Genomic DNA, 24749 nt, shown 5'->3' with positions numbered 1-24749 from the left:
GCCGAACTACTAGTTTATTTTTTGTTTGAAAATTTTACAAATCATATCAAAACGAAAACATAAAGAGGGGTTTTAATATAAAATTTCTATTATTTGTACAAACATTTATCTTTTAAGAACTACAAGTCTTTCTATCCATGGATCGCTTTAACAGAATGTTAATAATCTTAATGCCATCTTGTTGATTTATTGTTATAATAAACAAATACAGTACTTATGTACAGTATGTTGAATGTATATATCCGTCTTGTGTCTTATCTTTTCATTCCAACAATAATTTGCAAAAAAATATGGCATATTTTATACATGGTTTGAATTGCGATTAATTACGATTAATTAATTTTTAAGCTGTGATTAACTCGATGAAAAATTTTTAATTGTTTGACAGCCGTAATCGTGATACTTTGTTCCCAAAAGGTTATCGATATGCTCCTGCCAAGAATCGAGATATCGTTTTGAAAAGGTGTCAATGTCTAAAAAAAATAAAAATAAAAATTAACCAGCAAGTTGCTACCAAAATTTTCCACCATAATAGTGTCTCTAAGGCTGCATTGACGGTGCTCGACGCCCAAACCATTTGGACTGGGAACGTTCGTTCATTCGAAACCAGAGCTTTCACAGTCATTATGTCCGATTTTCGGGGCATTTACAGGTCACTTGCTGTTCATTTTAGGGCATTTACAGGTCATTTTCTGTTGAGTTTGAGTCACTGCCTTTTCATTTGGGTGATTCCTGGGTCATTTCCTGTTCTGTTACTCAAAATAAACAGGAAGAGACCCATAAAATGCCCCAAAATCAACAGGAAGTAACTGAAAATGAACAGGTAAATGACCTTAAATGGCCCAAAATTACTCATTGCCTGGCATTGGCTGCCATTGACAGCCATAGACATTCAATCCGTTTGAAGTGGGAGGGATGGCAGCGAATCGTTCATTCGCTGCCACCCTCCCAGTTCAAATGGATTGGACGTCTACTGATAAACTCATTCCAATTCACAGCAGAAGCTTGGTTTTCTGTTAATTAGTTGTTTGTAGAATATCCTAGAATGATTTCCTGACTAATGTATCGATAATCGTTGTATCGTCAGATCATCGTTATCGTGAGCTTTGTATCGCAAATCGTATCGTGAGATACCAAGAGGTTCCCACTCCTATTGCTGTGATGGCAGTCTTCAAGGTCATGCAGAGGACAAGTTAGGCTCTAAAGCGGGATTTGACGGTCGCCCGTGTATTCACGTGACACTATTTGGCAAATCTTGCTCACCCAAGTTGAGGCGCAGAACACCTAAGATCCCATAGGCATCCACGATTTTGGAATACGTGTTTTTAATAGCCTCCTTCTCAGCCGCCGCTAGAAAAGAAAGAGAAGCAATATGTGAGACTGGCGGTCAGGTAAAACGGCACAGCAGTTAAGGGGACTCCTTACAGAGGACGGCAACGGCCCCGGACTCAAACATGAGGCATTCTTCCCTGGATCTCGTCTCCACGATGACACTGTATGGAGGCGGGTCCAACTTGTGGTAGATGCGATAACCTTTACTGAAGGCCATTGCGGATGGCAGATTCAATGACCTATAACTGTGATTTAAGAAAGACCTAAAACTCACATTGGGAGGAATGGCAATCCAAATATGAAAAATATTAACGTCGGAATCTAAGCAAAGGTTAGGGTTATTATAACTATGAATGCAAGACTACAACAAAGTTGACATGCATGCTGTTGGAACGTGGGTGTACCAAACATTTAAATTCCATACTACAGAGGTCGAAGCCCAGATTCGAACCTGCGAGGCAAGCGTGCGCAACACTATCGTACTATGCTGCCATTTCTTCTTTTACCATCCGATTGATTTCCTGACTGCGGATGGAGCATGATTTCGAAATTCCAATTCGACACACCCTGCGCTTCGATTGTCAATTTATCAAAATAAATGTTAATGTGTCAGGGCAATGTTCCGCCGAGAATCGCAGTTGTGAACAGATTTAAAGCCTTTGGGGGGGACACAAGAGGCCGGTTGGCGCACACGGACAGTCACGACTTTTATTGAAAACCACAATAAATGAGCAAGGAGGCAGCGCCCACTTGACCGCGTTGTGGCTGTTGATTCTATAATTTTTATTTTGAAATATATATCATGTTTAAAATTTAGTAAAGGGCGAATCATCTAAGCTAAATTAGCTTTAGCTCGCTAGCCCTAATCGCGGATTCGCTTGCTTTACGTTGTAATGTGTACGGTTGCGTCAAACCGGCATTTATCTAAATAAATACTCTGTCTAGGCGACCAATGAACATTAAAAAATAACGTCAAAGGTTGTCAGGGCGCTAGTTTAATTTGTGTCAATACGAAACCATATTTATAAACACAACAGGTACAGCAAAAGGAAGCTTTTACCGAATCTCACCGCCGGGTAGCGACTCCGCTGTCACAACAAAATCCTTCCCGCTGCGTTGCCACAATGGTACATTCCAACACAAGGCTAAGCTAGCTCCTTGCGTGACCAGGCATAGCAAAACACAATAGCTACAATAAATATACTTGAATGTTCACGTCTAATATCTTGATACCACCATTTGGCGCAATATAAAATATTGTCTTTTATTCAACAGAGGAATGTCAAACATGGACTTGTCCAACTCATTTGTATAAATGACATCATACGTTAGCCAATGATAGCAGACATTTGGCGGTAACTGTCCAATCGGATATGAAGATGGGCGGGATTTAGCTGCTTTCACAGCTAAATTCAACGAATTTCAAAAGCACTCACTGATGTAACTCGTAAATACAACTACACAAATATCGATTTTGCTTATTAAATGAAATATGTGGTGGGCTGAAGGTGTTCTTGTCCCACTAACTTCATCATTGACCTTCTAAATTAACCAATGGGCGGCTGATACGCACACTGTCCAATCGAATTTGGAGGTGGGCGGGGCTTCGATGTTTCACAACACGACCGTCTCTGACCGTCAGCGATAAAGGATAAACCGGTTTCTTTCACCGTGAAAATCGTAGGAGCAAAATGCTTATGACTGTGAATTCGAAGGGTAAGAAGCTATCTGTATTTTGTAGAATATTGATTTTGTGTTTTTAGCATTGTGTGTATCTCGAGACGGAAATGGATCTACAGTATTTCTCCATTCGCGCAAGCTGCTGTGTCTGCCCAGATAACTTTGTTATTATTTATGAACAAGTCATAACACCGTCCTTCTAATATGATGACTTTTGGATTGGGAAGATATACTAATTCATTAGATTGTATATATTCATTGCTGAAATAGCAAGCACTGGTTATTAATCAGTCAGTAAAGCACATTGTGTACTTTTTGACAATAAACATTTAAATAAAAAGGGCAGAGATGAGGATAAATGCATACTGCCACTTTTTTTTTTAACTGTGAATGTGAAATAAGTATGTATTTGTGCAGATTTTCAATAATACAACTGTAAGAATTGAGTGGGGGTTTTTTGTTTTTTTTTTGACAAATGGTAAATGGTGTTACACTTGAAAATGGTAACATTTGACTTTGCAGTTTAAGGCACTGTGTTTGCTTATGAGTCTAGACCAAATTGATTTTTTTAGGGAAAAAACTGAGATTATATCTTCAAGCCTGATAACTAAGCCTGTCTAAAGATACTGAAGTAGCAGTAAAAGACAACTTGGATTTTGAATGCTTGTGGAACGTCTGTTATGACATAATGAGCATACATCAGCAGACAAATATTAAGTGTCCCCACACACCACGTGATTATACTTCACCATCAGTCTGTGACAGTTCTGCATGCTTATTTCTGCTGACCATTCAACCTTTTTGTGTCCTTTTTTGGGGGGGTAGACAACTGAATCCAGCCCATGATGAAGGGTCTTTACCTGGTGGAGCCCGTGGTGGCCTTGTACGCCTTTTCGTCGTACTTGACGTATCCGTTGGTGCAGCAGTACGTGTACCGGCGTCTGTGGCAGCAGCTGACCAACAGCACTTACCCCATCTCAGACATGTCCACATGTGCCGCCGCTAACTCCAGTGATCCCCAGAACCACACCTACTACTTCCAGGCGAGTTGCTAGTTTCGAGACAAGCCAGGGATAGAAGCGCATTTGCAAAGTGGCGAGCTTGTGCATAAAATTGTTGGTTTTATTAGATCATGTGTCACAAGACTAATTTTAGTCTCATTGTCAGGTGTGCATAAGTTAATTTCCGCTCTGCTAGTTTTTACTTCTGCTTTGCCTATACCCTTGAGCATACAGAGAAATAGCCTGAAGTTTAAGTTCCAAACACAATATTGGTGTCAGTTTCAGCAACTTGAGAGTTGACCCCCCATAGCAAAGCAAAATTGAAGATGAGATCTTGTTCATGTCTCATTTACATCTCTGGGAAATGAATCAGCAAAAATCGAGACCAGAGTGGTTTTCTCAGTTTTCTCAAATTTGTCTCAGTATGTAATGATCATGATGATAATGATGATGATGATGATGATGAATGTAAGAGCATTACATGAGAAGGTCTTGAGAATAGTTCTACTGGCACAATTTTTCAATAAAGTCTCACAGTTGTCTCCTTTCAAGATCTCACCAAGAGACAACTATGAGTACTTCTGTCGATCTCAAATGCGTCTCAATTTTGTCTCCTTAGTTGGAGTCACTATCTCAGTAATGTCTCAGTAAAAGATTCGGATGAGCAAAGTATTTTATTTCTTCAACTTAGCTCAAAGTTGCCTCTTTGACTGATCTCGCAGAGCAACATTACATTGTGCCCGTCACAAATATTTCTCAGTTTGATCTCCCTCCAGTCTGCATTGTTCATTTTGGATTTTCAAGATTCCTTTATTGTAAGAAAGAGTAGTATCTGCTCTGACATGTCCAATCTAGTGTTGCAACGATTTATCGATTAACTCGAGTATTCGATTAGAAAAAAATATTCGAATTAAATTTAGCTGTTTCGAGTATTCGTTTCATTAAAGTGGCGTTGTAATGGTTTGTTTTCAAAGCGTTTGCATTGAGTTTTATTAATGTGGGTGGATGCAATTCCCTGTAGTCTGCCACATTTCACATGGCCAAATCCAGCTGCTCCCTGTTAAGACCAACATAAGCTAAGTTTTTGTTTCAGCTAATGTTATTTTTAATGCATTCGTAGTCTAGTCTAAAGGTATATTTAGCCAATTTTTGTGGGAATATGTGTCTGAACCACTTGTTAAGAGCATTGTTTAAAAAAAAAAAAAAAAAAAAAACATTTGTATTTTATAACATTTAAGCTAGCAGACTTTTGCTATGTAAGTTAGCTACTTATTCTTTTGTTGTACTTAGAGCCTTTTTATTTCTTTTCTTTCTATACCGTTTGAGGCTCAGCTCAGGTATTTTAATTTTTCATGTTACTTATCCGATTACTCGTTATTCGAACTAACTAGTTCATCGATTAATCGACTACTAAAATAATCGATAGCTGCAGCCCTAGTCCAATCACATCTTAATTCATCTCCTACCAAAATCCGAGAAAATATTATAATTCGTCAAATAGTTAAATAACATCTGGTTCAAACTTCATTCGGTTCATCTTGTTCACTGTAAAAATTAGAGATCTGACCGAAAATTCGGCGCCGAAAACTATTGGCCGCTACAAATCCATATCGGTTTTTGGTCTGGAAGACCGAAAGTTTACCACAAAATAGTGTGAAGAACCTTAGTCCTCTTTTTGATGACGGGATTAAAACAGGCAACACGCTGGCTGACGATGTCTCGCTAAAACTACTGGCTAACAGGCAACATGTCTGCGATTTGGAAGTTTTTTTTGAAATATCAAATAAATAAATAAATTATTAAATGAACCAAAATATAATACATTTTCTTCATCGCTGCTACATGCGGTTTCTGAAGTTGCTTTCCATTGATGTGTCGCGTCACATCGAGCACAATCACTTGAACTTGTGCATGGCACAGTGGTAGAGGAATCGTTCCCCAACCTAAAGGTTGTGAGACACTGAAACCCATGTTGTTGCATCACCATCAGTTAGATGAGATATAGTATCCAAGTGTCCGAAAGGTGCTGTACAAGTATTTTTAATTAAGAGAGTTTCTCTTCTCAAATATTGCTCAAATCTGGTTTTCTCAAATCAATCTCCTTTGTCTCGATGATGTCTTGGCTCAGTTTGACTCATCACTTGCTCCTTAGGAGCACAAACTCAGAAACAAATAAGCAGAGAATTAGATAAATTTGAGATGATCTAATTTGTCTCACAAGACGAGATTAAGCTACAGATGAGTAGCAAATTTTTGCTATGGGCTAAGTACTCAAGAAATGTTTGTTTGAAAATAATGTCCAGAAAAGGACTAGCTAAACCCAAGAAATCATAGACTTCATGATGAAATTGATGGGTCAAATTCGACCTTCACTGCGCCACGCCTTCAAGTAAGGGGCCATCCCACAATTCGCTTCAGTTATTCGCAGTTGGTTGCAGCGACACATGCAGCGATCCAACGCCGGATTTATGTTGAAAAAGTACAAAAGCTGTACTGCATACAAACAGGAAGGATTGTCTCAGGAGTGATTTGTTCGAAGATTCAAGATAATTGTTTTTTCACAAGAATTTTCAACATAAAAAGCTCTTTGTTGTAAGGCTGCCGCCACATTGTCTAACAGAGTAGCATCATTCTTTGACATATTTACGTAAAATAAATGCTAACTGCACTTTTTTTTGCTTTTAACCAAGAATTGACTGTTTTATGCCCATATCTATATAGAATTTAGGGATTTAAGCATTTATTAACAAGAATTTTCACCGGAAAAGCTCTGTTTACATATGGTGGCCGCCACATTGACTAACAGACTAGCATAGTACTTCGACATCATATTTACGTAAAATAAATGCTAACTGCACGTTTTTTTTGCTTTTAACCAAGAATGGAGAGTGTTTTACGTCCATATCTATAAAGAATTCGGGGATTTAAACATATATTCACAAGAATTTTCGCCGGAAAAGCTCTGTTTACATATGGCGGCCGCCACATTGACTAACAGACTAGCATAGTACTTCGACATATTTACGTAAAATAAATGCTAACTGCACGTTTTTTTTTGTGTGTTTTTTTTTTTTTTTGCTTTTAACCAAGAATTGAGAGTGTTTTATGTCCATATCTACAAAGAATTCAGGCATTTAAGCACATATTCACAAGAATTTTCACCGGAAAAGCTCTGTTTACATATGGCGACCGCCACATTGACTAACAGACTAGCATAGTACTTTGACATATTTACGTAAAATAAATGTTAACTGCATGTTTGTTTGTTTGTTTTTTTTGCTTTTAACCAAGATTTGAGACTGTTTTACGTCCATATCTATAAAGAATTAAAGGATTTAATCATTTATTCACAAGAATTTTCACTGGAAAAGCTCTTTTCATAAGGCGGCCGCCACATTGACTAACAGACTAGCATCGTACTTCAACATATTTACATAAAATAAATGCTAACTGAACTGCACTTTTTTTTGTGATTTTAACCAAGAATCGAGACTATTTTGCGTCCATATCTGTAAAGAACTCATGTATTTAAGCGATTATTCACAAAGAAATTCAATGAAAAAAGCTCTTTGTTTGTGATTCCACTCAGTCAGCAACAATGCAAGCCCCCTATTAATCGGCTCCGTGCCCCGTGTCCTGTCAGTGCATTATGAAGCCTATGAAGAAATTGACAAAAATATGGGGGAAACTCACTATTAAAGGAAAAGACAAGGAACAAGGGTGATAAGGAGTCAGAAGAGGCTGAAAGAAAGCAGGGAACTAAGTACAAACAAATTGACAAGATATAGAGGAAGACCTGGACTGGACCTGCTGAATGAAGCTGATTGGTTGACAGACAAGACAGGAGCTAAAACACAAGGAACCTGACACTGTAGGGGACAAACAAAACTAAAATACTCACTCCAGGAAAGCCCACTAGGGTTGATCATAGTCATCTTTGTTGGATTTTAAAGGAATGGCATACTTAATAATCAAGCGCAGTCCACAAGTTAGCACTCAAAATTCAGTCTCTGTGCCTCCCAAATAAAATCATACACAAATAGCTTCGATTTCTATTGATTTGGACTGTCATAAGTTAATAGTTCTTCCTTGTCAGCTTTGTCACAGTTCCTCATACAAAAACTGTTTCTGTCTTTTTATGTCATGCGCAGAAAGTGCAGGAGCAGGCCTCGCTGTTCTCGCTGTACACTCAGATTCTTTCAGTGGCGCCCTCTTTGCTGGTCACCCTCCTGCTGGTGGCGTATAGCGACCGCGCTGGGCGTAAGGTGGCCATTGTCCTGCCGCTGGTTGGCACGCTGCTGTACACACTGTCCCTTCTGCTGGTGTCCTACCTGCAGCTCAACATCTACCTGCTGGTGGGTGCCTCACTCTTGTTCTCCCTTTTCGGGGGCCTGGGCACCTTCCTAGGAGGGTGCTTCGCGTATGTTGCCGACCTTAGCGGCGGCAGTGGGCGGAAGATGACACTACGCATCGCCGGGTTGGATATGATGATCGGGCTGCTGTCGGGCGTGGCTGCACTGTCCACAGGCTACTTTCTGAGGGCAACGGGTTTCAATGGGCCCTTCCTGACCTCGGCCGCCTGCCAGGTCCTGGTGTTGCTCTACGCAATCTTCTTCCTGGAGGAGACGGTGACACGACCAGCTGATGCTGAGCCGGACCGGTGCTTGGCAGTGCGGAAGATGTTCTCCGCCATCTACGGGATGTTCGCCCATGCTGGTGCCGAGCGGCGTATGCTACTGGCGCTCCTGTTGTTGATCTTCACCAGCTTGTCCTTCACCTATGTGGGAAGCTTCTCCTTGTTGACTCTATACGAGCTAAATGAGCCGCTGTGCTGGACCGAGATTCTCATCGGCTATGGCGCCGCGCTCTCCAGCAGTATCTTCCTGTTCAGCTTTTTGGGCGTAGCTGCATTGACTTACTGTGGCGCCCCTCAGCTGCTCACCGTGCTAGTGGGCATCCTCTCCTTGGCCACCGGTATGATCATAGTGGCCTTTTCCAAAACCACGCTGATGATGTTTCTAGGTAAGCTCCTACTCACATTCTCGAAACTTGTCAGCTTTGTTCAAGACTTGAAAAAAGTGTGCTAGCTGCTTTTTACTGAAAAAAAAAAAAAAATTATAAGAAAAACCTATCAAATTCACTGTAAAATATCAGCATCTTTTGTTTGCCAGAATTGTACTGTTAAAAAAACAATAAAACCTTCAATGTTTACTGTCAAAATAACAACAAACTACTGTGAAAAAATCTGCATTTGAACTGTGATGGTGATGTCAGCATTCTCCAATCAGGATTTGATGCCGCAACATTACCGTGGCAGTCAAGCGTGCTGACTACTGAGCTAATAGCTTGCCACCATCAAACAGATAACGTGTGGAAATTTTTCATGTATGGTAATTTCTGGGCTATAAAACGGACCTAATTATAAGCCGCGCTAGCCAAATTTCACCAAATTTTTCTTCAATAAATCTAATCTACATATATGCGTTACCTGATTATAAGCCGCAGGTGTCCATATCTTAGCATTAGATATTTACATATGTGTTGCACAGAAATATTTGATTGATCAAAAATATAATTATCAACCAGATAAACAAGCATCAATATCACCAACTCGTGTTGTCTGAATGCTTGAAAACAAACTAACTTTCAAAAGCAGGTCACTACATTTGCAAAGATATAAAATCCACTTTACCTTGCCTTCACAACTTAAAGTGGATGAAATCCTCTTAAAAACAGTTACCAGCTAGCGCTAGCCCTTATCTAGCAGCTTTGTTGTAGCATACTGTGGCAATGAAGTCCCCCGAGCACTAGTTGAAAACGGCTAATCAACGCTAGCATCGCGTTCTCTTGTCGTAGCAAATAGTGGATGCCCATCCATTAAAATTACTCTTTTGTAGCAGCATATAGTATCAGATGGAGCCATATTAATCTATAAAATCATGAGTTTTTGAGTAAGTCTGACGAGCTTCTGGCAAGCTTTATCGGTGCTGGTGTAGCGGCTGAGAGCTATGTCATGGCAAAATTTGGAAAGCCAGTCTTTTAAAATATACGGAGCTCTTAAAAGGGACATTGAAAAAAAATGGCTTTTTTGTCGTTTTATTTGTAAAAAGGAAAAGCAACAGAAATCTGTAAAATCTCTTCGTATTGTACGTTGAAAGAACAATATGCTTTTTAATTTAAAAAATCGTCAATTTGACAGAAATAAAATAAATTGAAGCGATCTGTTGCGCACCAGAAACTATTTGGTATACATACGTACCCCAAGCAACAGGTCACTTTTGCTCATTAGTATTCATGACTTCAGCAATTATTGCTAGGCGGGTCAACCTCCTGTTTGTCCATAATAGTAAATGCATGGAAATAGTGTACGAACGACATGTTTACTGAGTTAAACCTACCAATTCTGTCCGAAAATGATGTCCCTGGTGCCAAATTCAATGGTAAAGATGTGGAAGAACATACAAATGTTCAGTTAAAGAAATGGCTTGAAAGTCGAGGGCTGAAAAAGAGCTGACCTGATCCTTAGGTAGCTTTTTTATCGACACCTTTTTCTTGTGTGCATTGCCTTACGCCACTGACAATGACATTCTCCTGTTTTCTTATATATTATATCCTCTGGTTGTCTTATGTCTCTGACCGTTCTTGGGGGTCATTTATATTGCTATTTTTGTGTAGCGATCGCAAGTGCTACTCAGTGACAGTTTTAATTTTTTCATTAATAACAAATCCTATAATTTATTTACACTTCCCCCTTACTAAAGTTGTTTTTACAACAGAAAAGGTAACAAAAGTGGCAGTCAGATACCATTTTAGTTTTTCTCAGGTCATTCATTGTCAGACAGAAGCAGCATGGCAAAACACCACGATAAAAAATAAGTAAAAATATCAAAATGGCTTACCTCTTCGTCCTCTGTAGGACAATGGCCCCCTACAAAATGTTTGCTGCATCTGAATGTGAATGGCTTCACCTTGCGGGCGTTAAACTGATCTTTTGACGTCCACACAAGTTTATCCATTCTTCACATTTTTTCCTCCCGAGTTTTTGGCTTCGGGAAATGTATGAAGAAAACATCCTTAATATGTCGTAATGGCTATAGTCATTTTTACAAGTTCCTTAGCAGCAGTGTTTACTCGGTATATTCTATTTTGAAAGATTACCAGCAGAAAAAAGGAGTAATAACGTGAGTTGTCTGCGAGGGCATGTCTATGTTGACCCACTTCTTGGTTAAGATAGCAACGTACGGTCTAAAACTAGCATTCTCGCTTTTGCAACAATGAGAGGCATTGCAACGATGCAACAATTGGCTAACTTAAATAGAAAAATTCTGCTAGCTTAAATGCTATATAATGCTAATGTATACCAGATTGTTTCTGGTGCACAACAGATTGCTTAAATTTAAATTTAATTTCTGTCGATATACCTTTAGGGCTGGGGTCCCCAAACTACGGCCCGCGGGCTGGGTACGGTCGGCCTCCACATTTGGTCCGGCCCCTAAACAATACCAGAGAGGGGTTTGTTTGTTTTTTTTCCCCCCAATAGTATTATTTATTTCCTGGCTTTTTTCTGTGAAGAACCCAGAGAGGGTTATTTGGTTATTATCTATTTAATTAATAGTGTTATTATATTATATTATATTATATTATATTATATTATATTATATTATATTATATTATATTATATTATATTATAATTTTTATTTTATTTAGTTTTGTTCCGTGAAGAATTCAGAAAGGGTTGATTGTGGCTTTCTGAAAAACAATAAATTTTTACATTTAGGCACTCCTGCAATCGTCACACTTTTTCTGTTACGAACTAACCCCGGCCCCTCAGCAGAGAAGGGAAAAGTTATGTGGCCCTCACAGGAAAAAGTTTGGGGACCCCTGCTTTAGGGGCTCCGTAAAAATGTGTAATTATCATTTAAAAAAAAAAAAAAAAAAAAAAAAAGGAAAGAAATTTAACAAGAAAGCATGTTTGTAAAAAATAAATAAATAATAAAATCCATAAAAAGGCCGCTTCCTTTTTAAAGCCGCAGGGTACAAAGGCAAGAAAAAAGTAGCGGCTTACTGTATATTCTGAAAATTACTGTACTTACGGTAGGGGTTTCCCGTTACTTTAATGGTAAAATTCTGGCAACCACTGCTGCCAGTATACATATTACCGTTTTTGGTCGACCAAGTGTGTGCATGTCATGGAGAGGTCTTATTTTGAATACTGAGTTTTATGTTTTCTTAGCGAGAGTTCCAATGTTCCTGTCCATCATGCCGTTTGCTGTGCTGCGATCAATGATGTCAAAAATCATCTCCAAGTCAGAACAGGGTGAGCGCCAGCCAGCGAGATTTCACCGCTCGCTTGTTCTCCTTGAAATGTTCCAATGTTTTTTGATGCAGGTGCCCTGTTCGCCTTGCTTTCCTTCACGGATGTCCTGACGGCTAACGTGTCGGTGGCCGTATTCAATACCTTGTACGCCACCACGGTGTCCTGGTACCCCGGTTTAGCCTTTCTGCTGGGTGCCGGGCTCTGCGCAATACCGACCATATTTTTGGGGTGAGTGAGTGAGCTGGTGAGCCCCCCCCGTCAGCCCCAAGACCTGCCTTTATTTACTCCATTTATTACGGTGCTGCTTGGAATTAAGAGTGTGGGTTAGTCCAATGTTGAAAAACATTAGCTTAAGATACAGTAGGCCGTAAGAGCTTTAAAAAGCACAAACCAAACAAAATAAAAATTGCCCAGGGCAAAATACATGTTCTTTTGTTTCAGTAGTTATTATTTCATTCTTTTTATTTATTGTTTTTACAACTGCTAATGTCAAAATTTTGTCAGCCACACAAATACTGACACTTAAATGTCAATTAGAGACTGCAAGATATTGTCCATGCGTCTCCTTCAGCCCATGACTGCAAGTTTGAGAAGCACCCTTATGAACTCAGATTCAACTATTAGGTGGACTTTAAGCTACACTTTCATATTGGTGACTTATGCACATAACAGCAACTCGGCCGCTTGCTGAAAAAGTGCTTAGCATTCTATTTGAGAGGAAAGTTGCTCAACCTTATCAAAACACGTTGAAGTGTGTTGGTCCAGCATTGTGCTGAGTGGACTCATGTCCTACACAAGTGGTAGCCTAACCAAAGTCACTCATGCTTGTGTTTTTAAGTGTGCTAATGGAACCTTTCAATCACTTATGACTGAAAACACACTTTAAAATGATTCCAAGACAACACTGGCTAGCTGAAACCAGTCTTAATTACTCAACTCTAGCTTTTAAACCACGGTTTAACTGCAGTTAATAGCAACCATTAATTTAAAATATTTCATCTTTGCAGAGTGGTGTACGCGATGGGAGCGGACTTGGCCAATGATGACACGGAGATAGCAAACGAGGAGGAAGGGGAACGTGGTGAAACGGACAAAGACACACCTGAAAACAGCGACGACCGCGAACCGCTGCTAAGCTGAAAAACCCCAACCTTGAACTTAAGTTTCTCCTCATGTACCCGCATTTGACCAAAAACAGGTTGTCTTCCATTTTACATGAAGCACCACATGTACAGTAGGATCCTGCATGCTCTTGTCGTGCTCCCTCAGCGAAACTCGGGAGAACAATTGCTTTAAATGACAATGAAATGTCAAATATTAATGCAAATGTGGGTCAGGTTCAATGCAGTGTGCTGTGTGCCAACATATCATGGCTTTTAAAAACAAATTAAATGGATTGTAATATTTTTCTCTGCTACTACGAGACGGCGCACTCGTATTGTGCAATATGTCAAGTGTTCTGTTCATACCAAGTGTGTAGGTTTGGTCTGTTGGTAGCGACGAAATAACAGCATAACCTGCATGTACACTTTTTGCTGGGGACGGGACTTTAATGAGACCAAACTGATTGGGTGAAGGAGGGTCAGGGTTCTATTTCTCACCGATATGAACCTAATTAATTCATAGGCTAAATGATCATTGCAAAATAAATCTGTATTGACTTGTATTAACTTTCATGTGTATTGGGTTCAGGCGATACAACAACAACAAGAAACATTTTGAAGTGCAAGTCCCTTCATTAAAAAAACGGGGGAGCTTTCCAAGACTGGGTCCACTTTTAGGGGACAATGGAGTACACCTAGACTCGAGTATTGTAATATTAAGGTAATTCGGGAAAAAGTGATGAAAAAAATTTGAGAGATCCAAGGACCGATCTACATCTGAGGCATACTGGACTAACTCGACTTGAACCAAAGTACAGTATCTCATGAAATTCTGATGTGTGATTTCATTTCACAGATTTCTTTTTATGTCACTTCATGTTCATGGTCATGTCAGTGTCTCCGTGAAGTTGACACACTCTTTGATAGCGACCCGTTTTTTTTGTTTGTTTGTTTTTTTGTTGTTTTTTTGTTTTTTAATATAAGGACTTGCACTCTGAAGTAGGGCTGCAGCTTTCGATAATTTTATTAGTCGATTAATCGATGAACCATTAGTTCGAATAATCAAGTTATCAGATAAGGTACATTAAAAATTAAATTACCTGAGCTGAGCCTCAAACGGTATAATAAATAAAAAATGACTATATATGTACAACAAAAGAACAATTGGCTAACTTACATAGCAAAATTCTGCTAGTTAAACTTTTTTACAATGCTCTTAACAAATGGTTCAGACACTTATTTCCACAATAATAGGCTAAATATACCTATAAACTAAGTTACGAATGCATTAAAAAAAAAAAAAAAAAAGCTCAAACAAAAACTTAGCTTATGTTGGTCTTAACAGGGAGCACCTGGATTCAGCCATGTGAAATGAGGCAGACTAGAAGGCAGTGTATCAATAAAACTAAATGCAAACACTTTCAAAATAACCCTTTTTACCGCCACTTAAACGAATACTCGAAGCAGCAAAATTTAATTTGAATCTTTTTCTCTAATAGAATACTCAAGTTAATCGATTAATCGTTGCAGCACTACTCTGAAGCCACCGCGTTTCATTACCGTAATGCACATAATGTAAACAATGATCCAAAAGACAGCCGGCTATCTTGAATTTCCTGTTCCTTGAGGAGGCTGGCCTGACCGCAGAAGTTTTGCAGGTTAGCAAGTTCACAAAGTTTAATGTTATGTTAACTCTGATGCAGGTCAGACTTTCAGTAGCAGAATTTGTGGTGTTTCCCCCACCTCCACAACTTTGACGTCTTTTACAGTACTTACAGTGGCTGCTGCTGGCCGAAAAAAATCTAATATCCCTCCTCTTTAAAGGGGGCGGAGGAGGCGCCATGTTGTCGACATGAATCTATCCGTGCTGTGTGAGTGTGCATCTGTGTAGCGGGAAGGGGGATGAAGTCATCAGCTAATCAAACGTGCGTTTGAGGGGGGAAATGTGGACCGGCAGATTTAGCATGTGAAAAGGGCTAAATGTAATTCCGAACATAATGAAAATAATTCACTTGAAAATGTTAGGGTCTATGTCTTCCCATATGTTGTAAGGATAGAAATCTAAATCTAAATTACATATATAACTGAAGTGACTCTATAATGTAAATAAGGTTGCTTCAAAGTTGGTGGGGACAATTTGAGGATTCTGAAAAGTTGCTAGTGTTATGTCCCAACCGTCCCTATGCAAACCTACGCCCTTGCTTCATACACACTGTAACCCAGTTTTAAACTCTATCAAATTTCCCTAATATAAATGGTTAACTTACCTTCAACCCTAACCTTGAATTGAACCAACTCTATTTGAAACACTCTCAGGAAGTTAGCTTCAAACCCAAACCCGGTCTTGAATACCTTTTCTGAAACTCTAACCTAGACTTTGGAAGCATATATTACGTCTACACTCTGTAAGTACCAAGTTTATTCTTGATAGGGTTAGATCTTGATATTTTGCAGGCAATTTCAGTTCTTCATTAAATTTCTGGTAATGTTCAAATCCATTCATACAACTGCAGATGAAGGAGGCGGCTATCATAGAAAACCAAAAGAAAAATAAGCTAAACTTAAAAGGAAAAAAACGCTGACTTTGTGCTAACATGCCTGTAATCTTTGCTCTATTTGATGGCGAACATTGAACACTTTATCAGATGTCCAGTACAAAGATGTATACAAAAGTCCTAACAGTACAAATAGCGAGTTTATTATGTTTGTTTTACCAGAAGCGCTTTGTCCAGAAGCGATACAAGAATCACATTCAAAAGTACCTTGAATCAAGATACAAGCTAGGAATGAAGTCTGAACCAGTCAAAGACCATGTCAATTTCAATCATGAAGCAGTCAAGAAACAGTCAAGAACTTGCAGAAACCATATCAAGTACCAGTCGGAAGCAGCCAGGAAACAATGGAAAACCACAAAAAGACCCTGTCTAGAACTGCATCAGAACCATTCTAAAACCAAATTTAAAAAAAACTCAGAACTGCAAATATGGAGTCAGTCTTGGCTTGTCACTTGTTTGTTCGTGAAGTTGTTGTGTTCTTATTCATCTTTGGTTTTGTTTCTTAAGTCAAAACAACTTTCTCTTTTATCCCAGATGCATAGGTACTGTATTTTAATTATCAGGAACCACAGCTTTCTGTGTCATCCAGTAAGGCAACCTCCATTTCTTTGCGTAAATCCTCTACTCCATTATCCTGATTTACTGGTACTCCCTCTTCCTCCCTGAACTCATCCTCCGGTGTTTGACTGGTTTCTACCAGCTGAGCCAAGGAATTGGAAAAGAAGGGTGAGAGAGAGAAGGGCACCTTCGGGGAGAAAGATGGTGACTGATAGGGGGAAGCAGAGAGTGTGAAGGGAGCTCTTGGTGAAAGAGATGGGTATTGATATTGCGAGGGTGGTGGTGGTGAAGCTGTGGGGGGGTTATGGGAGCAAGGAGACAATTTAGGGGGAAGAGGCGGAGCTGAATCATCTGGACCAGGAGATACCGAAGATGTGATGGCTGAGGATGGCTTCATGTAGTCCAGGTCATCAGATGTATGCTCCATCAGTGATGGGAGTTGGGCTTTTACTTCCTCCTCCATTACAGATGAGGGGTGTGATGACTGGGAGTCCTTGGATGCGGGTGTAGTCTTCTTCCAGGCTTTACACCTTCTACTAGTCTTGGGCATAAGAGGTGGTGGGGGCGGCGGAGCAAGTGGGGGCAACATTAGGGTGGATGTCTCAGTGGATACCCGCACCTTGAAGCTGCGTTTCATCAGGCGTCTCTTAGACAGGATACTGTCAGACTGCAGGAAAAGAGGGTTGATGAAGCAGAGCGCACCGAGGCCCAAACCACAGTCTAGCTCCCTGGGGCTGCGCGTCTCAATTGGACAAAACTCGCGGAAAAGGGCAGAATTCGGGTCTGATTTTTGGTCACATTCAGAGTTAGTTGTCTGGTTGGCTGAGTCGGTCTGTGTAGCAGGCGGAGCTGAAGAGGCTGTTTGTGGATTAGCAGCAGAAACTGAGGAGTTTGGCGTTGGCTCCTTGTTCATCTGGGTCTTCGGGGGCTCCCGTGGCCCCCGGACGTTGAGGTGCGAGCTCCAGAATTCTAGGATAAGAAATGAATGGGTTTGTATTTCAGAAAATAACAATGTTATAACTAGAGATGTCCCGATCGATCGGGATCGATCAGGTCCGATCACGTCATTTTCAAAGTATCGGAATCGGCAAAAAAATATCGGCCATGCCTTTTTTTAATATATATACAGTGGGGAGAACAAGTATTTGATACACTGCCAATGGGAAAATCCATTGGCAGTGTATCAAATACTTGTTCTCCCCACTATATATAATTTTTTTTTTTTTTAATTAAATCATTTTCTAATTGTATTTAACGTTACACAGACATAATATGTTACACTCATCCAGAGTCTTTAGTTTAGGCTTAAGGTAGGGTTATCAAAAATATCCCAATAGCAGCGGCAATTAATTTATTAAAAAATGTGTCACGTTAAAATATTTAACGCAATTAATGTATGCGCTGCACGACCCTCTCACTCATTGTCGCGCTCAATCTGTAATGATGCCGTTTTACCTATATAGAGAGATAAAAGGCAGCACAAAATGAGTAGAGTGAATTTTGGCAGCCTTTGGAGCCATTTTTTAATTGGCTAAATACTTGCAATCCCTCTCCCTATGAATAGAAATATCATGGGAAGCAATGTGGGGAAGCAAGGTGGCAATTGATCTTTGTCTTAACACTTTTAGTTATTTCCCAATGCAAAGAAGATATATAAATTGGTAGCACGACGCACAGTAATGGTTCCACTTCCCATCATGCATTTGAGATGGCCACAGTATCATTTAATGAAAGCTCAACAAATACACTAGATGGCAATATTTATTCACAATATACAAAGTCACAAGTCTTTCCATCCATGGATCCCTCTCACAGAAAGAATGTTAATAATGTAAATGCCATCTTGAGGATTTATTGTCATAACAAACAAATACAGTACTTATGTACTGTATGTTGAATGTATATATTCGTCCGAGTTTTATTCATTTTTTTCTTAATGCATTGCCAAAATGTATATGATCGGGAAAAATTATCAGGAATGTTTGGAATTGAATCGGGAGCAAAAAAAAAGCAATCGGATCGGGAAATATCGGGATCGGCAGATACTCAAACTAAAACGATCGGGATCGGATCGGGAGCAAAAAAACATGATCGGAATAACCCTAGTTATAACTTATAACACAGATGTCTATGAAATGTACACCATATTTCATTTTGACTTGTGAAACCGGTAAAGGTAGCTAATTTATTCAGTCTTTCGAGGCCCCTTTTTCATTGAATTTTCCCATTAAAATCACTGCCCTCCTTTAAGTCTGGGGCATGGTTTCTTGAGACTTTTTTTTGTGTCATGTGTTATGATCAGTAAGATTTTTTTTGTGTGTGTCATTGACATTTTAAACTTGCTGGGCCTCTCTCATGCCTGACTTTCTGTTCAAAATGTAGCAATCTTTCTTGATTGTGTGTGTTCTTCTATGATAGACATGCATCATTTGGAGAAACAGGTGACAGAGGGCCATTATTTTATAATACACGTGCACTGTAGTTGCTGATAGTATATTTTTAAGAAACCAACCTATTCCCATGTGAGAGATAGACTCAAGCTCTTTGTGGGAAGTTGCTTTAGCAATGGCCTCGGGAAGCTCCAGAGGGAAGGGTAAGACATCTCTAGTACATAAGTAAAATGAGTTACTATAAACTTTTCAAAAGACAAAGCATGGTGGTTAGAATGATTACAAAATGAACCTTACCTGCTGACACAATAGAATGAAACAAGTCTCGGGAGGTCTGGAAAGCTGATCGCTGATGTCTCCAGGGAGAGAGCTGAAATCAACAAATTAACTGTCGTCAGTATCTCACGTGCTTATGAGGTTGAAGGCAAACACATGAAAAGTAGGTCTTTAATGGAAAAAAATAGCCTCTAACTGCATTATCAGTAATTGTCTGCGATTGCATGGCAACCTGTTAAGGGTCGATCCCGATTCCCGCCCATAGTTAGCTGGAATAGGCTTCCAACACCCCTGCGACCCTCATGAGGATAAGCAATAGAGAAGACGGATGAATAAATGTCTTGACTTACTTGAATGTTCCTCCCTGATGCCAAACTGCTGCACAAATGACGGCACGCTGTCATCCACCAGGCGCACACAAAGCACATTAGTCTGGGATGTGCGAGACTTTCGGACCAGGAAGGTCTGGCAAGGCATAGCATCAAACTGCCAAGTCATAAAGAGAAGCTTGGGAAAAAATAGGAGTGAAATTCTGCGTGTGTCTGACCCCAGGAGGCTCTCTCTGCAGGATGTGCAGGGCGGTGGCAGGGTTGATTGACAATTGCAGCCAGACGGGCACTGTCAACAAGAGTCGGTCCAGGACGCTGACGTTACGCAGAGACCCTCCTCGCTGGTGGCCTGCAAACTTGTGCTCTGACTCCTGGGTCGGCTCTGGGAAATCATACAGAGGCTCCTCTGGTTTTGCCATCTACAAAACCAAATAATAAATCACATATACTAGTTTGATGGCAGTAATGTATTGGGTTTTCGGGTGTAATTTCAGGATAACAGGTGAAATTAAACTTTTGAATTCACATGTCCAACTCTGAAATGTTTTAATACTTTTTGTACAATCGTTGTTCTCTACCAAGAATCTGGCACGTGCAGGGGGGGCAGAGGGTGCATGAGCACCTCCCCCTACATGCCCAAAGTGCCCCTTTTGACAATTTTTTTTTTTGGTTTTGTGTGTGCGTCCTGGCCGACTATGCACGCACGCCATCGAGTACTTTACTTGAACACCGAAAACACTTTTTAAAAAAAGCTGTCTGTGTGCCGCTAAGCCGCTGCATAACACCCCCCACCCCTGCACGCTCTTCTTCTTTGACCTGGGTGTGTGGTGAGGAGTCCGAGGACATCTGGTGGTTGGAAACAAACGGTGTTACCCTTATAAACAGTGCTCGAGCAAATAATGAAAACCAGGTTACACCAGGTTCTATTGTGAGGATTTTTAAAACAATAATTAATAATATGTAATTTTTTCCTGTATAGTATTCTACTTTAATTACTGTTATTACCCCTAACCCCCTATCGCTTTTTCGATTCATGTGTCTCTACTCTCTATAGGCAACCATATTTGTCCGTTTTCTTCACAACGTTATCGAGAAAGGTACACATCTTTAAATTCTCATTTTGATCAAAATTTAATATTTGCAATCAGTCCCTTTATTTCATTCTCTGTGATTCCTGTGTTTGTATGAATCTTAATGTGATAATTTGGTAATTCCATTTCTATGTATTTTGTGGTAAAATTAATATTTTTGTATTGTTCCCGCTAGCCACCCTTGTTAAGCGTTCTGTCTTCTTTTTCTCTCTTCACACCGTTATTGAGAGAGAAAGAAATTAAGACAGCTTTAAAAATAAAAGCCACCGGGAATCTGATTTTTTAAATTTAAGGTTAATATTTCATTATGTAGACATGCCTCATGAGGAAATGAGGTTGAGGGATAAATAGGGAGCTGGATTAGGCTGCAAAAGGCAGTGGATCCCTCGTCAGCTGTGTGAAATGCACAATAGGTTAACCTTATTAAATAATTATGTTGCTGACTCAAGCTAACTCGGACATAATAAGAACTGTACAAATGTTAAATAATGTCTGGTTTGTACAAATGTTAAATAATGTCTGGGTGGCAACTCAAAGCTGGAAGCAAAACCGAGTGTACCCAAAACAATGGAAGACAAAAAAAAAAAAACAAAGGGAACTCAAAGCCAATGCAAATAGAACTCACAAGGTCATATCATCTGTTGGCTGTAAATGCACAGACAACTGACTTCAAATTCTTCAAATTTGTAACGACATGGGACTGGTCGATTGGCCACTGTCCTGCCAGAATCTGGACAACGCGTTGCCTGCCTGGAAAACATTTTAACGTCTGGATATTGTGGAGGATAGCTGGGGTAGATGGCGGCCGCTGTGTCTGACCACACTCGAAGAGGAACAATATCGAGGATGTTTCCTTATGGTGCGCTGCTGGCAGCTTCTGATTGTGCCAAGTGGGACAGTGATCGCTGAGACGGTCCTTCTGAAGGACCTAGCGACGCCAGTCCCCCAGGCCATGAGTCCACAACCGAAATGGCGATGCAACCTACTACGAAGCTGCGCAACCTTGAGATGAATGTTCGTCTGGAGTCAGCAAGGAACAAAAACTGCGACGAGGATTAAGTCAACAAAAGGAGTGTGGCGGACACGGCCTACCATCGGTCCTCAGCTATTCCCAATCTTCTGGTTCGAATCAACTGAATAAACTAAGTAATAAATAATGAACTAGGCTACTGGATCTAATCAACATAACGAGCACATCGATCGACTAAGGACTTTTGGGAAAATGAACAATCAGAGGGGATGGTTATTAGTTTAAAAAAATAATAATAATAAACTTGTGATCATTACGAAATCTGAATGTCAAAAATTTGATATTTTCTGCGTCCTTTAAGGTATACTGGGGACGGGTTTCAATAAGCTTCGGCTTCTCTCGTCAGCCCTTTTCTTTTCGGGTTGAATTAATTGTAAACACATATAAATGCTGTATGTTTGTTTGGATTTGTCATGCCTGAAGGGGAAATAAATAAAAAAATAAATAAAAGTAGGTAAGAATAACACAGTTTGCAAGGACATTCTGGTATAAAATAGAACAATTATAAACACAATTACAATGTTATTGTTCAATAACGTTTTATTTCATTACTTTTTTAATTATTAGGTGCTAGAGTTATCAAATATGGATAATAATGAAATAATAGTTTTGAAAACACTGCTTACTGTGGTTCAGTGAACATCTGATGTGGTTTGTTGTAAACTGAATAACAAGTTGAAGAAGGAAGTTTTGATATAGAGGTTGAAGGAAGAAAAAGAGGCAAAGACTGAGACACAGCCAGAAAGTGTTGATGACAGTGTTGATTTCTATTCACTATTCCCGCCTCGCAATTACAGTCTATCACAGTCACAGCCAATTATAGTACTGTAAAGCTGATTAAAGTGTAAATTATTTTGTTGAAGGGTGTGCTGAATTCTTGTTCATGTGCCCTTTTTGATCTATCAGCAACTGCCCCTCCATCGGTCTCTGCATGGCCCTGTATACTAGTCATAAAAAGATAGCAGTATTGGGTTTACGGGTATGGGGCACCGTTTGTAAAGCAGCACATTTTCTCACATTTAGCGCCACACAGTGTTTAAAATGGTATGAAATTTTAAGAGGTTTTTTTTTCACATTTACAGCATTATTTAAATATTCATTTTTAGATAAGAAGTTTTGGACCTGATTCTTTAAATCCAGAACTAAATAGTTAATTGAAATCTTAAATTTATATCCTAAATGTTATATCAGGAAACGGTCGGAACTAAATATTTAGCTTAATATGCAAATTCACATGACTGGAGACCGGAAGTAACAAACTTAAAGCTGGTGGAGCAGCTGAGACTGTCTGTTTATGTTGCTTGAAAATGAATAAAACCTGCTCAACGGTGGCAGTCTGCTCTTAGACATGAGTCATTGTGATAATAACAATATATAGGTAAAATACATATTTAGGAGAAAGAGCATTTTGTGTGCTCCAGCTTTTATTTTGTTACTTCCGGTCTCCAGTCATGTGAATTTGCATATTAAGCTAAATATTTAGTTCCAACCATTTCCAGATTTAGCCTTTAGGATATAGGATATAAATTTAAGATTTAAATTAAATATTTAGTTCTCGATTTAAACATTCAGGTACAAAACATTTTAAAATGAATATTTAAGTTGCTAAATAATGTTGTAAATGTGCAAAAAAAAAGTGACTCAAAAAATGTACACCAAGTTTTAAACACTGTGTGGCGCTAAATGCGAGAAAATGTCGTAATTTTCAGCATCTGCTGCTTTACAAACGGCGTCCAATATACGGGTGTGTTTTGTACTTTTTGCACAACCATTCTTTCATACCAAGAACCAGTGAAGTGTGTTTGAGGTTCATCCTGAAATTTTACCTGAAAACCAAAATGTGATTCGTGCAAACTCAACAAGCAACAGCAATGACTTTTACAACAGGAAGCTTTGCACACACCTGCGTGATAAATTCTGGACCGTGACAGCAAGTTCAGACTTGGTACAAATGCAGACGGAGCTTATGGTGAGCTGTGGGAACAAGTGTGGAAAATTCAGCCTACTCTTACACAAGCGCATATATTCCAAAACAGCATTACAATGCATTATGTACCATAAGGCAGGGATACAGTTTGTATTTGAACATCAGAATTAAAAGTACTCTTCAACTTTACAAAAGAAATCTTTTACCTGATTGTTCCTTCCACAATTTTTTGTCGTTTTGGATAGCCCGACATCGTTCTATTATTATCCATGTTAACTGGTAGTGTTATTATACACCTCCACATATTATAACACTGTGCCCTGTTATAACGCGTGCTCCAAGCTCTAGCGTTCCTCCTATTTCTTCCTTCGTTTCCTCTTCATTACCTCCTTCAGTGGCTCCTCCCTTCTCACCTGCTCTCACCTGGAAACAATGGTGGACTGGATTGACATATTTTATGCAAAATAAACATTTAACTAAACATTTAAAAAAATATACAGAGCTATTACAATAACCTTTTTTTTTTTTAAATTAAAGAATGTTCTCCTAAAAGTGTGGGTTAGGGTTAGGTTACTTAGGTATCTAAGACAGGGGTTTTCAACCCAGTCCTCAAGGCACACTGTGGGTCCTGGTTTTTGTTCCAGCCGATCCAGCAGAGACAGTTGAACCAATGAGGCTTCTGCTAAAACAAGCCACACCTGACTGCAATCAACTGATTGCACTTGTAAAACACCAGATTGGGGAAAAAGTGTTGTCATCTTGTTTGGTAAGAATGAAATCCTGCACCCACAGTGTGCCTTAGTGGAATAGGTTGGGAACCCCTGATCTAAGATACCACCAGGGGGTGGCCAGGGGTGGCCACCCCGCTAGCCAGTATATCGTATCCTTGTTGGGAAGTACTTTTTATGTTTTGTTCATTCAGCAATAATTATTTTTGTGTCACATTAACATTGTGTTAGGAAATACCCAGTTAAGATATGATTGCTTCTGTACTTGCTTTTATTTGTACCTGCCAGCACCTGCTTTTCCCCAGTAATTATTTTCTTTTGGTAAATGTACACTTTATGCCTAATATATAGATAACACAATAAAACAGAATTGTAGGGAACTCAAAATGTTGACTGGACAGTTATGGACTATTCACATTAAATCATTAGTGA

The 24749-nt window shown here is 39.5% G+C and overlaps 3 protein-coding genes across 9 annotated transcripts in view; 1 reads left to right on the top strand and 2 right to left on the bottom strand.

Moving 5' to 3' along the window:
- Window positions 1-2588, bottom strand: part of synj1 (synaptojanin 1) — a 29072-nt gene extending 26484 nt beyond the window's left edge. For 4 of the 5 annotated variants that reach the window (XM_057821056.1, XM_057821059.1, XM_057821058.1 and 1 more), the window contains exons 1-3: window positions 2393-2587; window positions 1426-1577; window positions 1264-1350 (exon numbers count right to left, since the gene is read on the bottom strand). In XM_057821056.1, the coding sequence (XP_057677039.1) occupies window positions 1264-1350; window positions 1426-1549 (211 nt within the window). In that variant the 5' untranslated portion in view covers window positions 1550-1577; window positions 2393-2587. Of the gene's footprint in view, window positions 1-1263; window positions 1351-1425; window positions 1578-2392 lie in introns of all 5 variants that reach the window. The other variant, XM_057821055.1, reaches the window with a different exon arrangement.
- Window positions 2589-2929: 341 nt separating this feature from the next.
- On the top strand, window positions 2930-17098 carry si:dkey-5g14.1 (solute carrier family 46 member 3). The gene is made up of 6 exons (XM_057821506.1): window positions 2930-3048; window positions 3838-4055; window positions 8165-9035; window positions 12247-12330; window positions 12402-12558; window positions 13338-17098. The coding sequence occupies exons 2-6, from the start codon at window positions 3855-3857 to the stop codon at window positions 13468-13470; spliced, it is 1446 nt and encodes a 481-aa protein (XP_057677489.1). The 5' UTR covers window positions 2930-3048; window positions 3838-3854; the 3' UTR covers window positions 13471-17098.
- On the bottom strand, window positions 15810-23939 carry LOC130906839 (ras and Rab interactor 1-like). Of its 3 annotated transcripts, none has more exons than XM_057821502.1 (7): window positions 23796-23939; window positions 23566-23636; window positions 19760-19960; window positions 19563-19677; window positions 19234-19306; window positions 19059-19150; window positions 15810-17515 (listed from the first exon to the last, which is right to left on the bottom strand). In XM_057821502.1, exons 3-7 carry the CDS (start codon window positions 19958-19960, stop codon window positions 16548-16550), a joined length of 1449 nt encoding a protein of 482 aa, XP_057677485.1. In that variant the 5' UTR covers window positions 23566-23636; window positions 23796-23939; the 3' UTR covers window positions 15810-16547. The 3 variants fall into 3 exon arrangements, with proteins under 3 accessions (XP_057677485.1, XP_057677486.1, XP_057677487.1); XM_057821503.1 differs by lacking the exons at window positions 23566-23636; window positions 23796-23939 and adding exons at window positions 21258-21382; window positions 21452-21589; XM_057821504.1 differs by lacking the exons at window positions 23566-23636; window positions 23796-23939 and adding an exon at window positions 20095-20225.
- Between the last annotated feature and the right edge of the window lie 810 nt (window positions 23940-24749).

The sequence above is a fragment of the Corythoichthys intestinalis genome, chromosome 18 (genome assembly GCF_030265065.1).
Source record: "Corythoichthys intestinalis isolate RoL2023-P3 chromosome 18, ASM3026506v1, whole genome shotgun sequence".
Classification (NCBI taxonomy): domain Eukaryota; kingdom Metazoa; phylum Chordata; class Actinopteri; order Syngnathiformes; family Syngnathidae; genus Corythoichthys; species Corythoichthys intestinalis.
Note: the sequence above shows the minus strand (reverse complement) of the source record. Positions and strands in the feature narration are given on the sequence as shown.

What these genes read in the sequence shown, in the direction of transcription:
- si:dkey-5g14.1 (XM_057821506.1), top strand. Translation starts at nt 3,855, where the DNA reads ATGATGAAGGGTCTTTACCTGGTGGAGCCCGTGGTGGCCTTGTACGCC. An exon ending in CACGCTGATGATGTTTCTAG is followed by an intron (nt 9,036 to 12,246) that starts GTAAGCTCCTAC and finishes ATGTTTTCTTAG; the next exon opens with CGAGAGTTCCAATGTTCCTG. An exon ending in ATACCGACCATATTTTTGGG is followed by an intron (nt 12,559 to 13,337) that starts GTGAGTGAGTGA and finishes TCATCTTTGCAG; the next exon opens with AGTGGTGTACGCGATGGGAG.
- LOC130906839 (XM_057821502.1), bottom strand. Translation starts at nt 19,960, where the DNA reads ATGGCAAAACCAGAGGAGCCTCTGTATGATTTCCCAGAGCCGACCCAG. An exon ending in CATCAGGGAGGAACATTCAA is followed by an intron (nt 19,307 to 19,562) that starts GTAAGTCAAGAC and finishes TGTTGATTTCAG; the next exon opens with CTCTCTCCCTGGAGACATCA. An exon ending in TATCTCTCACATGGGAATAG is followed by an intron (nt 17,516 to 19,058) that starts GTTGGTTTCTTA and finishes TTCTTATCCTAG; the next exon opens with AATTCTGGAGCTCGCACCTC.